Source organism: Elephantulus edwardii, unplaced genomic scaffold, assembly GCF_000299155.1.
Source record: "Elephantulus edwardii isolate Elephantulus edwardi_28Jun2011 unplaced genomic scaffold, EleEdw1.0 scaffold00052, whole genome shotgun sequence".
Taxonomy (NCBI): domain Eukaryota; kingdom Metazoa; phylum Chordata; class Mammalia; order Macroscelidea; family Macroscelididae; genus Elephantulus; species Elephantulus edwardii.
The window spans coordinates 938580-954199 of record NW_006399802.1 but is presented as its reverse complement, the minus strand read 5'-3'; the positions used below and the strand labels follow the sequence as shown (position 1 = coordinate 954199).

The 15620-nt window shown below is 40.5% G+C and overlaps 1 protein-coding gene across 3 annotated transcripts in view; it reads left to right on the top strand.

Moving 5' to 3' along the window:
• Nucleotides 1–15620, top strand: part of GNE (glucosamine (UDP-N-acetyl)-2-epimerase/N-acetylmannosamine kinase) — a 34585-nt gene that overhangs the window by 17982 nt on the left and 983 nt on the right. For 2 of the 3 annotated variants that reach the window (XM_006886842.1, XM_006886844.1), the window contains 6 exons: nt 2271–2358; nt 4283–4493; nt 7305–7434; nt 7800–8021; nt 12303–12485; nt 15243–15359. In XM_006886842.1, the coding sequence (XP_006886904.1) occupies nt 2271–2358; nt 4283–4493; nt 7305–7434; nt 7800–8021; nt 12303–12485; nt 15243–15359 (951 nt within the window). The remainder of the gene's footprint in view (nt 1–2270; nt 2359–4282; nt 4494–7304; nt 7435–7799; nt 8022–12302; nt 12486–15242; nt 15360–15620) is intronic. The other variant, XM_006886843.1, reaches the window with a different exon arrangement.

Sequence of the window (15620 nt, the reverse complement as noted above, 5' to 3'; positions counted from 1 at the left end):
TGCCCCATGCCAGTCCATCTCATCTCTCCAATGCCTAATATGTCAATATTTATGCGTTCTATTTCTTTCTTAACAATTTCTAATTTTCCTACATTCATGGTTCTCACATTCCATGTACCAATCACTAGGGTCTGCTTACAACTGTTCCTCCTCCTTTGTATTTCCATACATGATAGTTGTACCTAGGTTGCCCTTTCTGTTAGTCTGCGTGTGTTCTGTTGTGCATAGGGTTTTCAGAGGCCTGCTATTTCAGAAGTGGGTGGCCAATCCTTCTTCCTAGTCTGTCTTTAATCTGAATGTTCAGATTTAGAGGAATATCTGACAGACAAGCAATTTGTGGAGCATACTTGCAGGGAGAATTAGAGATATAAATTTGAGAATCATTGTCATACAGTGTATAGTTAGGGTATCAGTTCAGCTGCTACAACATGAAGAACCAAAATAAATAATGGCTTTTAAAATCAGATTTCCAGCCCTCCTCCCCATTGGTTAGCCTTCTGTAGCTCTACAATCAGAGACAGTCCCCAGCTCCTAGCAAATGGGAAGGAGGAGAGAGGAAGTGGCAATTTTCCCCCCCTTAACATCCTGTCAGTCTTGAGTCATGTGGTGATGTCTAGTTGCAGGGGGCATTGAAGAATACAGTCCTTTGGTGAGTGATCTGGTGCCCATGTGAAAATCATGTTACGGGTATAGAGAAAAGAGAAAGGATACTGAATATAACTGGCATGCTCAGCCATAGATGGTATTTAAAACAAAGGACTAAATGAGATTACCCAGGGAGAACTTGTAAATAGCGATGAGAATGGAGCCCAGGACCAACCTTTGGAGCCCGTCAACACTCGGAGTTCTGGCTGCAAGGGAAGAGCCAGCAAGGAAAATGGAAAGAACTGTGTTAGGTTGAGGAACATCTTGAGGGGTGGGAACACTAAAGCCAAGAGAAGAATGGTTTTCAAAGATTCAGTGTTGAGAGGTGTTGAGAATACAAGTCAGATGTCAGAAGTGTCAGGTACTAAATATGGCAGCGTGACACTGTCAGAAGCATCCTCTGCCACCACACCTACATAAACTTAATGCCCAGCCTTTCCTTCCTTCTCTTCTTCCTGTAAGAAATGGTTCTTCCTGTCTGTCCACTTCTCATCCTTTTGAGGCTTCACAGTATCCTAACTCCATCAATCATCTTTTCTCTTAAACACATCTAGGCTTTATATCTTAAACACAAAGCTCCCCCCTTCCTTTACCTGTCTTTCCAGCTGTTCCCCTTCTCCACTCTTCTTAGCCTAGCCTATTGAAAGCCATGACCATTTTCATGGATTTACTTCTTCATTTTGGTTAGAAAATAACTGACTTGATGTGATGGAGAAAATGTGACTGCCAGAACACCTGACAAACTGACCACCTTTACCTGGCCAGCTGATTGAATGGCTGGCTGAATAGATGAGAATCATGTGTCAGAAACCTAAAATTAGTATCAGCAAAAATAACAATATAGTCATTGTGAGTAGATACTATTCTAATCAGGCATCATCACCTGAACATACACAGATGGGTGTTGCTCCAAAGAGGGGACAGTAAAAATAGGGTGTTATAGGTTATTGTTACGTTAATTTCTCAGAAGATAACTTCAAAAAGGAGCAGGTTTCACGTCCCGTGGTTACAGACACAGAATCATTGTACATCCCAAAACAAAGCCTCTGGTCCGACTCCAGAGTTCCTGCTACTCCACCTTTTGCCCACATAGGTAAAAGTCCCTAAGACTTCAGTAGTTAATGCAATACTCTCCCTACTGTTTACTCAGCTATTTGACCTGAAGGTGACTCAAGGCAACCAGTTCTGCCAACGTTCAAAAAGATACGTGAACCCAAAAATTGGGATTCCAGGAAAATCAGTTTTGTCATAGGGCAAGCTGGAAGAACAGACTTGATAAGGGAGTAGAAAAGTCAAGTTCATTACAATAAACAAAAATGGTAAGGAGTTGTGATGCCAGATGAAAGGCAGGCAGTTCAGATCCACCTGCCACTGCAAGGGAGAAAGGTGGGCAGTCTCCGCTTTACAGCCTCTGAAAACCCGCTGGAGGGTTAGCTGTGGGTCAGTTTCATATAGGTGGCACATAACAAGAAGTATCCGTAAGTGTTTTGTATTTGGAAATTTTGCCTGGAGTGCTTTCAGAAGTATAAAGTGAAAAGTTGATGGCTCACTAAGATTGCTAATTTCTTTGTTTTCTGGTTATTGTCACTTCCAAATTGTTACAATGTGTCTCTGGATTTATCTAGGAGAGAATGTTCTTCACGTGCGGGATGCTGATACACAAGACAAAATATTGCAAGCACTGCACCTTCAGTTTGGTAAACAGTACCCTTGGTGAGTACAGAACCATTTTTAGGGAGTACATTAAAACTGCAGCTGCCTGAGGCACCAATTTAAAACCCTGATCACAGTTTAATCATCCTAAACACAGTTCTCATTAGGCATACAGATTAATTTTTCACTCTTATCTAATGAAGGTAGCTTTTTTTTCCTACGTTATTTTATTAGCCTAATTTAAATTTCTCTATATATCAGTAACATCACGTACTATCTTTCACAACCATCTGGTTTAGCATTTTAGTCAACTGATATTGCTCTACTTTTTGTTTCAAATTAATGATATTTTTCCTATATTTGAATGCCATTTCTGAGTGCCATTTTGTTTTCCCAGGAATGTAAAGATAAAAACAAAAAATGGGGGGGGGGAATCACTGCTCAGAATTGTCATATTCCTAAATTGACAAAACAGATGTTTGTTGATACAGGTGTTAGATAAAAAAAGAGCTGAGGGAGAGAGAGAGAAGCAGCTGCTGTGCTAAGAAACGAACAGGCCTTTATTAAGTAGACCTGGGAGGGACGCCAGGTGACCAACTGTGTGAAGAGATCAGAATGGCGGGCAGGCAGACAAAAGCAGTTTCTTTTTATAGATTCTGTTAAGGAAATTGAGAAGAGATGGTAGTTTGCTCAGAAGTTGGGGGCAGGGGGTCCTGTCTGGATGTGATCAGGCCCAGGGATTTATCAGGTTCTGGTCATCCAGTCAAGATATGATCGGGTCTCATCAAATCATGGTCAAGTTTGGAGCTAAATATTTGGAGTAGGCAGGGGACCGCAAAATTCTCCCTCCAATAGGCATTTTGTGGATGGTAACACTTGTTAGAAATATTGGCAATAGGGGTACTTAGTTACTGTGTTGCTGAAAAGATACAGATATTATTCTAAAATGAAGAAAAAAACCTTCAGAACTTAAACTCAGTAGCACTGAGTTGGAACTGACTTATAGCTGACCCTGCAGCTGGCTGTAAACCAAATGGGAGGAGACTGCTGATCTCTCCCTGAGAGGAGCTGGTAGTTTAGAATTTAGGGTTGACAGCACAGCTTCTTATCCACTTGCTGTTGCTGTTAGGTGCTGTCAAGTTGACTAAGACTCATCCTATGAAAGCGATCCTATAAAAAAAACAGATATGAAGGGGGAGGAAATTTAAGAAAAAAGGAAAAACAGATCTGGACCCTTACCTATCTTGTGCCATGTTTATCATCTCTGTCACACTAGAGCCCACTGTTAACAGTCACTGTCAGTCCATCTCATCGAAGATCTTCCCCTCCTTCGCCAAGCCTCCACCTTTCCAGGCATGATGTCCTTTTCCAAGGATTAGCCTCTTCTAACAACATGCCCGAAGTATGTGAGACCAGGTTTACACTTTGTCCAAGATATATTTCTATGTTCTCTTGGAAGTCAGTGGGATATTTCATACTCTGGTTCTCCAGCATTACAACTCAAAGCCATCAGTGATTTTTCTGTCATCTTTATTCACTGTCCAACTATCCTCAATGCATAACATGTAATTGGGAAAAAAAAGGCCATAGCTTGGTCAGGCACACCTTAGTCTTTAAACTGATATCCTTTATTCTTCAGTATGTTGGAGTTCCTGACCACAGATTTTCCTAATGCAACATGTCTTCTGATTTCCTGACTGCTGGCACCAGGGTTACTGATTGTGGATCTAAGTAATATGAAATCATTGACAATTTCTGACTTTTCCCTATCAATCATAATATTGCCTATTGGCCCAGTGGTGATGTTGAGATATAACCATATTGAGAGCTAGAGTTCTTGATCTGATTCAGGTCTTCTCCCCTTTTACCTCCCAGGCTACCTATTTTCACCTGAAGTCTCAAGATTCCATTATACCATGTTTTAAATATTACCTGACATGTATAGTAGAAGCAGTTAATTTAATTGACTATTTGCATATTGCAGTTCAAAGATATACGGAGATGGGAATGCTGTTCCCAGGATTTTGAAATTTCTCAAATCTATTGATCTTCAAGAGCCACTACAAAAGAAATTCTGCTTTCCACCTGTAAAAGAGAATATCTCTCAAGACATTGACCATATTCTTGAAACTCTAAGTGCCTTGGCTGTTGATCTGGGTGGGACAAATCTCCGAGTTGCAATCGTCAGCATGAAGGTAAAGTAACTCCTAAGTTCTTAGTTTTCTACCCTATGACTAATTTTAAAAAGTTAAATTGGAAAGCATATACAAGTTAAAAGCATATACAAGGATTAGAAACATATACAAGTGCTTATAGTCATTTGCTCTTAGAATTGAATCGATTATGCCTTGTTTCACCATTTTACTGATCATTAAAATTCATAGGGAACCAAGGTAGTTGACCTGAGTTGACAATGGGCAGACTATTTAGACACCAGAGAGGGCTTTTGCTACCGATCAGGCCAAAAATACTACACTTGAGCTGTAGCACTGAGAGAATGTCCAAGTGAGGGTGTCAGTATGGAACCAGAAAAGGATAGCATCTGACTTCCTGTCACCCCTAGCCATTGAGTGAGATAAGGATTGACTCTTTTAAATCTCTTTGTTCAGATGCTTGTCACCTGAAAGAGGTGGTGGGACTTGATGCCCTAAAGACTATCTCTGATATCTTAGGATTAAGCCAGGTTTTTAAGTAAGTGGTTAAAAGGGATAGGGAAAAACCATGTATGGGAGGGAAGACTGCTGGAGGTCAATAAAGTTAGGGAATGGGCAAGGGAAAAAGAATGTGTGGGAAGGGTCAGGACATCCGATAAGGTTGTTTGTTCCATAATCTCCCTTCCTGTGATGGTTTTCAGACTTCCTGTGCTTTATGACTAAAGGAGGTGGTTATCAGGCTCCTTTGAAGATGGTGAATTCTCTAAGTAATTCCTTAGGTTTTATGCCAGGTGACATGTTTATAAATCCTTAGTTCCTGTCTGGAATAACAACCACAAAATAATCAGTCAGGAAATCCAAAATCTCTGTAAATTTTCATTAAAATTAATAATAATAATAATAAAAATCAGTCAGACTTCTAGACTTCAGATAGGCACCAACTCACTATTGTTTTAAACTTGGACAATTTTGAGCTCCTACCATGCATGTGATAAACTCCTCTAGAACATAATCAGTTGCATTGCTTCTCTAGTTGCATTTTTGCAATTCTACTCTTTACTGAGTCCAATTTGCCTTCGACTGTAATAAAACCATTACCACAATTTTGACAGATGCTGAGAGTTTTCATAATAAAACCAAATTGTAATACTAAATGACTTTTAGTGAAAAAAAAAAATACAATCTTTAAACTTTCAGCAAAAACCAAATATTAAAAAAAGCAATAGCAACTTGAAGAGGGACAGTCACCCTAAAAAATATGATGTTAAAATGCTTTAATGACTCAATGAGAATATCCTTTATAGGAGAAAAAAAATAAAGCACGACTTTCTTAAGAGAAGCTAAAAGGTCTTCTTAAAAGTACTCTTTTAAATAGGGAGGGAAATGTACAACTATAAGTGTATGAAAATCCAACCTTTCTACAAACTTTTGTTAAAACCACAATTTAAAAAGGAAAAGAAAATTTTTTTAAAAAAGTACTCTTTAAAAATTATTACTGTAAGATTATTTTATTAATATAAAGGTGATCTCTTCTATATCAACACAGTCAATATCTTTTATAATGGTGAAATTCTAGAAGCATTATTGTTAAAATCAAGAAGAAAATAAGGGTAGTTTTTACAACATAATTCTGGAAGTTATTAAGTGAATAAAACAAGGAAATAAAGGGTGAAAAATCCAAACTCACTATTGTTGGGTCAGTTCCCATTCAGAGTGACACTTCTTTGGGTTCCCAAGGCAGTCAGTTTTCATGGGAGGAGACTGCCCATCTTTCTCCTTAAAAGTGCCTTGTGGGTTTTAACTGCCAACTTTTCAGTTAAAACACTCAATGTTTTGGAATCAGAACCAATTCATAGCTGACCATCCAGGGGGTTTTCAGAGGCTGCAAGTCTCATGAAAGGAGACTGAAAGATGGTCACATCTTTCTCCCGCTGAGCTGCTGGTGGATTTGACCTACCAGCGAGGTGGCACCTTGGTTAGCAGCTCAGCTCTCTACACCACCACAGCTCTCTACCTTTAAGTTGTCAGAAGAACAGCAAAAACCCTCCTAAGAATCAACTCAACTGTGTGATCCAAAGAAAGGCTTGAAAAATATCCTAGAGTCCTATTTTTAAAATGTCAGCAACTTCCCAAATTAATGCATAAATGGTAGTATTTTAGTTAATGGTTCAATGGAGTTTTTTAAATTAAACCTTAAATCTGTGGAATTTTTTAAACATTTAACATTATTCCAACATTTGCTTAAAATATACATGTGAGAAGAGCAAAAAAATTCCCAAACCAAAAATAATTAATGTACAGAAAGATAAGAATAAATTCTTAATAAGTTATTTATTAATTAAAAATTGTTAAATTATAAATAACATATGGGATTGCCACAAGTTAGAATCATCTCAAAGGTAAAGAAGAACCTCATCCAATTTAAAAATATATCTCAAAGCACAATAATTTAAACAGTGTGGTTATTTTACCAGCTAGCCTGTAAAGTGCCTGAGTAAATAAGATTATCCATACCATTGCAGACTTCATTTACTGAAGGTGACTAGTTGGTATTTCAATACAAAAAATTTGTCAACTGAAATAAAATGAGCTTGATTCAGATTAGCTTCATATAGGGGTGAGCTGGCTATAGAGCCTTCATTGCTTCAATATCCATATGTCCAGATGGCTTCTTGGGAAATTTTTTTGGGTTTATCCTGGAACCAGCGCCAACAGACACTGGTGCTATCCTGTGCAGGCATCTTAGTCTGCAGTGGTATCTGACTTGCATTTAAAAAAGTCATAAGATTGCTAGTGTGCTCCTTAACTGAGACCTGTGAAACAGACCTTGTTGTTTTGGTTTTTTTTCTTTAGGGTGAAATAGTTAAGAAATATACTCAGTTCAATCCTAAAACCTATGAAGAAAGGATTAATTTAATCCTACAGATGTGTGTGGAAGCTGCAGCAGAAGCTGTAAAACTGAACTGCAGGATTTTGGGAGTAGGTATGTAATTTTTAATTACATAGCCAAGCAATATACATTTTACTAAATTCTGATGCAAAACAGAACAGCAAATCAGTGTTGGCTCTACGGCTAGCAAGCTCCATATCCAGCCTTTAGCCTTCATTATAAGGACTGTCTGAAATTCCAGTTGGCATTATGGAAAAAGGAGGAGTATTTGTGGTCTAAATCTATAAGGAACAACCACCTTTGATCAGAGCAGCCTTTTACTCCCTGACAGTCCTTGGGTAGTGTTTGCCTTAGGAGATTTTGACTGAATTAATTTGCATTCTGAGCCAAGAAAGTTGGCACACTCCCCTACATTTGCTAATCAGAATTATTTTCCTTGGCTTTGTGGTGGAGCCTAGGTATTTCCACAGGTGGCCGTGTAAACCCTCGGGAAGGCATTGTGCTACATTCAACAAAACTGATCCAAGAATGGAACTCTGTGGACCTCCGGACCCCCTTGTCTGACACTTTACATCTCCCCGTGTGGGTAGACAATGATGGCAACTGTGCTGCCCTAGCAGAAAGGAAATTTGGTCAAGGAAAGGGACTGGAAAACTTTGTGACACTTATCACAGGCACAGGTAAGAAGAGTGAAAGAGAAGCCTGCTTCAGGAGCTAGATTGCTAGTTATGGGTAAGACAGTCCTGCCTATTATGCCTGATGATTTCTTCTAGCAAAATAGTGTCCTTTCAAAGGAAATGTACATGGTGGTTAGGAGTCCCAACTTTGAGGAAAGTTGAGCTTGACTGTGAATCTTTGCTGTGCCACTTGGCTAGCCAGCTTTATGATTTGGGGAACAGTATTTAACCTCTCAGTCTTTATCTATCAAATAGAGACTACAATAGTACCTACTTCTTAATACTGTGGGAAAGTCATTATTAATAATAGTCCTGCCTACATGACTCAGGAACACGACATCACAGGAGAGTGGAGAGGAAGTGAGTGGACAGAGGTGGGTAGAGGCCTGAGCCATCAAACCAGGATTGGATAGGGGCTGAGGGTGGGAGGTGCTGGAGGGGCAAGAAACTGAGCTGGAGGCTAACAAAGCTAACAGTGAGAGTGGGAATAAGATAAATGCACCTAAGGAGGTGGCAGGCAGGACTAACATCTGATCTACTATCTGAATAATGGGAAAGGTCTCTCATCTGCTCTTTTGGACAAAATGCTTGTCTTATCAAATACTGCTTTAGAATCAAGCATCCAAATTAAGACAGACTAGAGAGAAGGATTGGCCATCCACTTCCAGAACAATAGGCCTCAGAAAACCCTATGTACAATAGAGCACTTAGTGGAGACTAGCAGATATGGCACCGGAGGCAGAGCCTTTTTACCGGGAATCACAAAGGAGAAGGAACAGTTGCAGAGACACTACTGATTGGAATAATAATTGTTGTTGTTGTTATGTGCCGTTGTTTGCAACTCATAGCGACTCCATGTACAACAGCCCTAAACCCTGCTCTATCCTGTGCCAATCTCATTGCCTCTGACACACCCATCCCGAGTACCCCAGTCACTGAATCAATCCACCTCATAGAGGGTCTTGCTCTCCTGCGCTGTCCCTCCACTCTACTCAGCATGATGTCCCTCTCCAAAGACCTGTTTCTCCTTACAACATGTCCAAAGTATGTCAGACAAAGCCCCAGAATCCTTGCCTCCAAGGAGCAGCCTGGTTTAATCCTCTCTATGATGAAACTGTTTGTTTTCTTGGCAGTCCATGGTACCTTCAATACTCTTCTCCAACACCACAGCTCAAAGGCGTCAATTCTCCTTCTATCCTCCCTAGTCATTGTCCAACTCTCTGATGCATTACAAGTGATTGCAAAAACCATGGCCTGCTTCAGGTGGACCTTAGTCTCGTCTCCAGAGAGACACTGTTGCTCTTGAGTATTTTAGAGAGGTCCCTAACCGCAGACTTTCCCATCGCAATACAGTTTTTTGATTTCCTGGCTACTGGTGCCAAGAGCGTTGACCATGGAGCCGAGCATACTGAAGCTGTGAACAATCTCAATCTCTTCACCATCCATCCTGATGCTACTGATTGGTCCAGTGTGAGAATTTTTGTCTTCTTGACATTGAGCCACCACTCATCAATTACTTTAGCATTTATTTTTCTTTAATGAAATAAAATTCACCATTTAAAAATATATAGTTCAGTAGATATTTAGTGTTGTAAAACTATCACCACCATTCCAGTACATCCTTATCACCCCAAAAGAACCCAATACCCTAGTTAATCCCTATTCCCTTCCCTTCAGTTACACCACTAATGCTGGTACAGTTGAAGTGTCCAATGGATCGCTCAGGCTTTCGTCATATTATCTTTATTGTAGCCTCTCCCTCCCCCCATGAAGTTTGCCAGTTTTTTCCTGCCTGCTCAGATCTGCCCTTAAAGCCCCTCTAGTGAAAAGTAACAATAACTTGCAAAACCATGCATTTTATTTTACGTTTTAATCCAAGAACTTACCTATGGTTCCTTTTTTAAAATTTCTATTTAATGACCTTCTTGATTTGAATGTCAAATATCATTGTTCTCATGGTTTCCTCTAGTCCTTTTGTTCTTCACTTCTTTGGCTCTTTGAGCTTATTTTATATTTGATTTAAAGATTTTGCCTTGTAGGGCCAGTGGCAGGCTTCATTCTTGTCATGACATATGTCAGAATTTTTTTTTCTTTATGGCTGAATTCTATATTACATGTATATTTTATCTGCTTTGAATATTTAGAGTATTTCCACCTGTTAGCTTTTGTAAGTAGTGCTACAGTGATTGCACTAGTGTACAAGTATCTCTGTTCTGTGCTTCTGAGCACTCTCTTTAGTACTGAGCATTTATTCTGAGTTAAGTGAGAGAAAAGTAAACCCTTGGAACTCATCCTTTGGAGTGACCAGAGAGTCAAAACAACCAAGTACAGTTCTCCTGTGTAAGGTCCACTCTGTTCTCAGTACTGGAACTTGTCCTGCAGTGTGGGTTGCTCTCTCACTGCCCTAAGAGCCACGAAGATATTTTATGGACATTCAGCTCATTTCACTTACTGTAAGCTTTTGGCTCATTTTTAGAGTTCCAAAAACAGTTGATTCAGACAGTTTTGCCCATTTGTTTGTTGTTTATGGGAAGGAATGGGCTTTTGGAATGCCCAATCCACCATTTTCTGTGACCTATTCTGATTTTTCAATGTGGAAACAGAAGGAGCACTGGTGGCATAATAAATACTAGGCTCTAACCAAAAGGTTTACTGCATCTGTTTCAGCCCTCCATGGGAGAAAAGATGTGGCAGGCTGCTGCTAGAATGAGTATATAGAGGGAGCTCTGGTGGCCTAGTGGTAAGAAACTGCTACAATCCCAAAGAGTACAGGTTAGGAAATCGACTAGGAGAGTCTTGCTCTGTCCTGTAAGGTCATCACAAGTCCGTCAACTCAGGGCACACAGCTCCTCTGAACAGACTTGTTCTATCATTGTCTCCTCTAGGAAAAAGAAAAAAAAAAATAATATCCACACCTCCTAAATGAGGAAAAGAGATCCACCTAGAAAATAATTGACAGCTTTTGAACCCAGACATGTCTAACTTTCAAACAGACTACTTTCCTTTGTTTCCTCTTGACTTGGATATACTTTGAACAAATCTAGATACCGTAAACTACAATGGGGAGGAAGTTTAAGAAGAGGTGTAACAGGAACTATAAGATCGCAGAACAACTCTGAAAAGAGAGCTTTCCCGGGGAAAAATGCTGTTTAATCCTTGGTAATGGCTAAACTCCATTATAACAAAAGACAAGTCATTCATTTCTTTTAAAAAAAAGTTGAGCCAGAGAAAAGGATTTAATTATAGGTATATTAATCGAGAGGCAACCTTAAGACATAGGAGTGAGAAAATGGGAAGTCAAAACATTATGGAGAAAGCCCTGAGTGTGTGTATTATAGAGGTTGCTTTAGGGCAGTGGGCACTGAAATCTGCCAGGACTTTCCAAGAAGCATGAAGAATACCATCCAGAATTGTCCACTTGCATCCACTGGCTCCTGCCCCTCTTGGTGGAGGTCTGGCTCTGACCTTCGCAGAAAGGACTGCCAAGAAAACAAATATCTTTGTCCTGGAGAGGTTGAAACCAAGTTTCTCCTTGAAGGCTAGGATTTTGAAGTTCCATCTCAAATACTTTGGGCATGTGGCCAGAAGGACATCATGCTTGGAAGGGTGGAGGAACGGCGCAGAAGACGAACCTGGATAAGATGGATTGACATGGTAACTGGGGTAATGGTGTTAGTGTTGTCACTGTCCATGAGACGGGCTCAGGATAATGCAGGATTCAGAGCTATCGTACATAGAGTAGCAGGTGACTTGATGGCACATAACAACCAGAAACAACATATCCAGAGTATGAGATGAAACTTCACCATCCTTTCCGCCAAGAAGCACTCTGGCTGCATCTGTTCATTCTTTTGGCAGTCCATGGGATAGTCAGTACTCTTCTCTAGCACCACAACTCAAAGGCATCAATTATTCTTCTGTCATTTTTATTCATTGTCCAGCTGTCGGATGTGTAGCAAGTGATTGAAAAGACCATGGCCTGAATTAGGTACAACTTAGTACTCAAACTGACAGCATTGCTCATTAGCATTTTTAGAGGTCTCTGACAGTGGACTTGCCCAAAGCAGCACATCTCCTGATCTCCTCACTGCTAGTACCAGGGGGGTTGATTATGGATCCAAGTAAAATTAAGTCTTTAACAATTTCAGTCCTTTTCAGCTATCTAGAAAAATGGTATTTTATAAGACGCTTACATTCTAGTACAGTTCTAAACAGCTGAAGCATTACTATATTTTTCTGTTTCAGGTGAAGAACTCTCTTAATGATTTTGTCTCTTCATTTTAGGAATTGGCGGTGGCATCATCCATCAGCATGAATTGATCCATGGAAGCTCCTTCTGTGCTGCAGAACTTGGCCACCTTGTTGTATCTTTGGATGGCCCTGATTGTTCATGTGGAAGCCACGGGTGTATTGAAGCATATGCTTCTGGGATGGCCTTGCAAAGAGAAGCAAAGAAGCTGCATGACGGTTGGTTTCTTTTTCCTAAACAAAGTAAATAGTATATAGGATATTCCAAGTCAAAATCCCTTTCAGTTCCTAAAGTGAAAGGTGGGCTCCTTCGTACTGGAGCTCGAGTGCCCTTTATCTTCGCCCATGTTAATACTTCTTTCTGGGGTAGATATAGATGAGGGTCTTTAAGCAGGCAAGATTTCTTTGCTTCTGCACAGGGTAGTTACTTAGGATATATTTTAATAAAGAAATAAATGGATGGACAGGTAATTTTTTAACTCAAGTTATTTAAACTAAAGCAATTCATAGTAAGTTATGAAAACCCACGTTTTCTAGTCTAATGAGAAAGTCAGTTGCCATAATACAGTGTCCAGTCTAATGACAAAGAAACCAAAATGGCAAGTATATTAGGACACCAAAGCTCCCTCCTCTACACCTCCATGTAGATCAGAACCTCTCCTGCCATTGAGTTGATTCCAACTCTTAGGGTGCTGGGTGGAAGAAGAGTAGAATTGACCCCATCGGGTTTTCAAGGCTGCAGACTTTACACAGTGGATTGCTTCAACTTCTTTTGTAGAGTGATTGGAAGCTACAGACTGCTGACCTTTTGGTTAACAGCTGAATTATTTAACCACTGCCCCACGAAGCAGGATAGGAGAATTAGGTTATTTTCACAGGGCTGACAGTCAAAGGAGAAACAGAATCATGAAACAATTTGGATGGCTATGGGTGCTCTTCAGTGGTGTTAGCACATAAAAGGCAAAGCAGGGTAAACTGGGACCAGCAGTTCACGAAGAAGATAATGAAAACATATAGAGGAAATAAACATGTTAGACTTACAGTTTAGATTCATCACCAAGCTCGAACTTTTGAAGGATGTCTTTGTGTGGAATAGTCCTAGGGTGACTTCCAGCATGTTAGCTGGACAAACCAAAGTTGGGAATTGAAGAAAGGAACATTTAATGGAAGATGGTATCAGGTACTTGGCTTAGGAAGATGGTAGGACTAGAAATGGTGATGTGGGAATTGCTGGCATTGAGAGGGAAATTCATCCTATCAATGAGTAAAAAATCAAGAGGCTGGAATCCTGAGAAAAATCAACATTTCAGGTGCAGAGAGAGAGATGGGAGGAAAACCAGCAAGGGTAATGTTACATGAGCTAAAATGGGTGAATGTTTCAAGGAAGGAGCAGTCAGTTTCACGTCTTTCAAGTAAGTGAAGAGCAGGAAGGTTCACTGGATTTGGCCACAAGGACATCATTTGATGTCCTTATGTCTGTATTCTTTAACCTTTAAAAATTTTATCCCTGTAAGTAGCCTGGGATTTTCCTAGTTACTCCTCCCTTTTAGCCCCCTCCCTCCCTTGTTGTTGCTGTTATGTGCCATTGAGTCACCTGGAACTCATAGTGACCCTCCCTAGAAATGTTAAAACCACAGATACATGTTTAATGTAAGGGAGCTCTAGTGGCTTAGTGATAAGGAGTTGGGCAAACGGTTCAAATTCAACCAGCTGTTCCGTGGGAGAAAGATGGGCAATCTCCCACGCCATGTACTGCATTTGGAAACTCACGGGAGAGTCAACTATGAGTTGGTTCGGACTCAGCTGTACATAACACTATTAAAAAAATTTTTTTTTTACCTCCAAGAACCATTTTTTGCCCACTTTGGTGAATGCATGTCTTTAATAGTGGGAGCAGAAGCTACCTGCACTTCCCCATGTAAGAAGTACTTTAAAGATATAGTGTATGCTGATAGAAAGCAACAGTTTGGATGGAAGTGAAGGTGGAGAAAGCAGAAGGATGCCCCAATCCCTAGAGTACAATCCCTGAAGTAGGAAGCCCCAAAGCTCAGGTTGATGGGTTTCTGTTGGACAAGAAGGGAAAGGAGAGGCACAAATACAGATGAAAGGAGAGGATAGAAAAGCCAGAGGCTCCCTGAGGATAGAAATGCAGCAATCTATTGATGGTAGTGACAGAGGGAGGTGTAGGTCCAAGGAAGTGGTGAGTCTAGAAAAGCAGTGAGGGAGAACTAGCAGGTGGTGCAGCTCCACAGGCCCAGGGACTTTCGGAGACTTCCAGTTGGGGTTTAGTCTCTGCAGCATGTTGTGTGGTTGAGGTTTTTTTATTCCAACTGAGCCCTAGTATAACAGGAGATTAGGATGATGGATTGTTCTGGGTCCGTGACTGGCCGGTAAGAGTGACAGAAATGTAAGGACTGTAGCTAGCAACAGAAATATCTATGGTGTATTCTGCATTATTCTGGCCAGCACTTGACTAAATATTTTCTGTCCATTATTTTAATCTTTATAATCAGCGTGCAAGGGTATTATTGTTCCAATCTTATAGTAAAATGTGTAGAGATTAAGTGACAAGGACAGAGTTATGCAGCTAATAGTGGCAGAGCTTGGAACTGAACTGGGATTCTATGATGTTCCACAGCTACTGCATCACCCTGATTAGAATGTGGGGGGCTAGCAAGTAGTGTAGTGACAGTTCAAGGACTCTAATATTGGAAGTGAAAGGAAACGAGCCAGAAGGTGAGAAGGCTGTGGTCTGAGTGGAGGACCTCTGAGTTACTGAGGGTCTGGATTATGTAGTAAGAGGGCAGTAAAAGCCTGTATAGCAATTTATACAGATGTGTGTGAATGGTAAAAAGCTTTGCAAATGTGGAGACTCTTTATACTTGGGTGCTTGCTGCTCACAGAGGTAAGGCTGACCTCCCCACTAGCCGGCCACAGCTCATTAACTACTTGCCCTTCTCACCTCTGTGCGAATAGAAGACCTGCTCTTGATGGAAGGAATGTCAGTGCCGAAAGATGAAGCCGTGGGTGCACTCCACCTCATCCAAGCTGCAAAACTCGGCAACGTGAAGGCCCAGAGCATCCTACGGACAGGTGAGTGTGGGGCTCTGGACAGCTCTGCTGTAGGGGGCCCCTGCCCACTGATAAAGGAGGACCAGTGCTCTGGAATGTCTGGTCAGAGGCATTTTTCTTATTTACTGAGATAGAAAAGAGGAATTCTATTCAAGGTATTTGATAGCACTGCAGTTCTAAACAGGTTTTGGTTTTTAACAGCTATGAAGAGAGCACTTTTTATAATTCTTTAGGAAATTTAGTGCCTTACTGTTCAAGAACATCCACTATTAACATTACCTT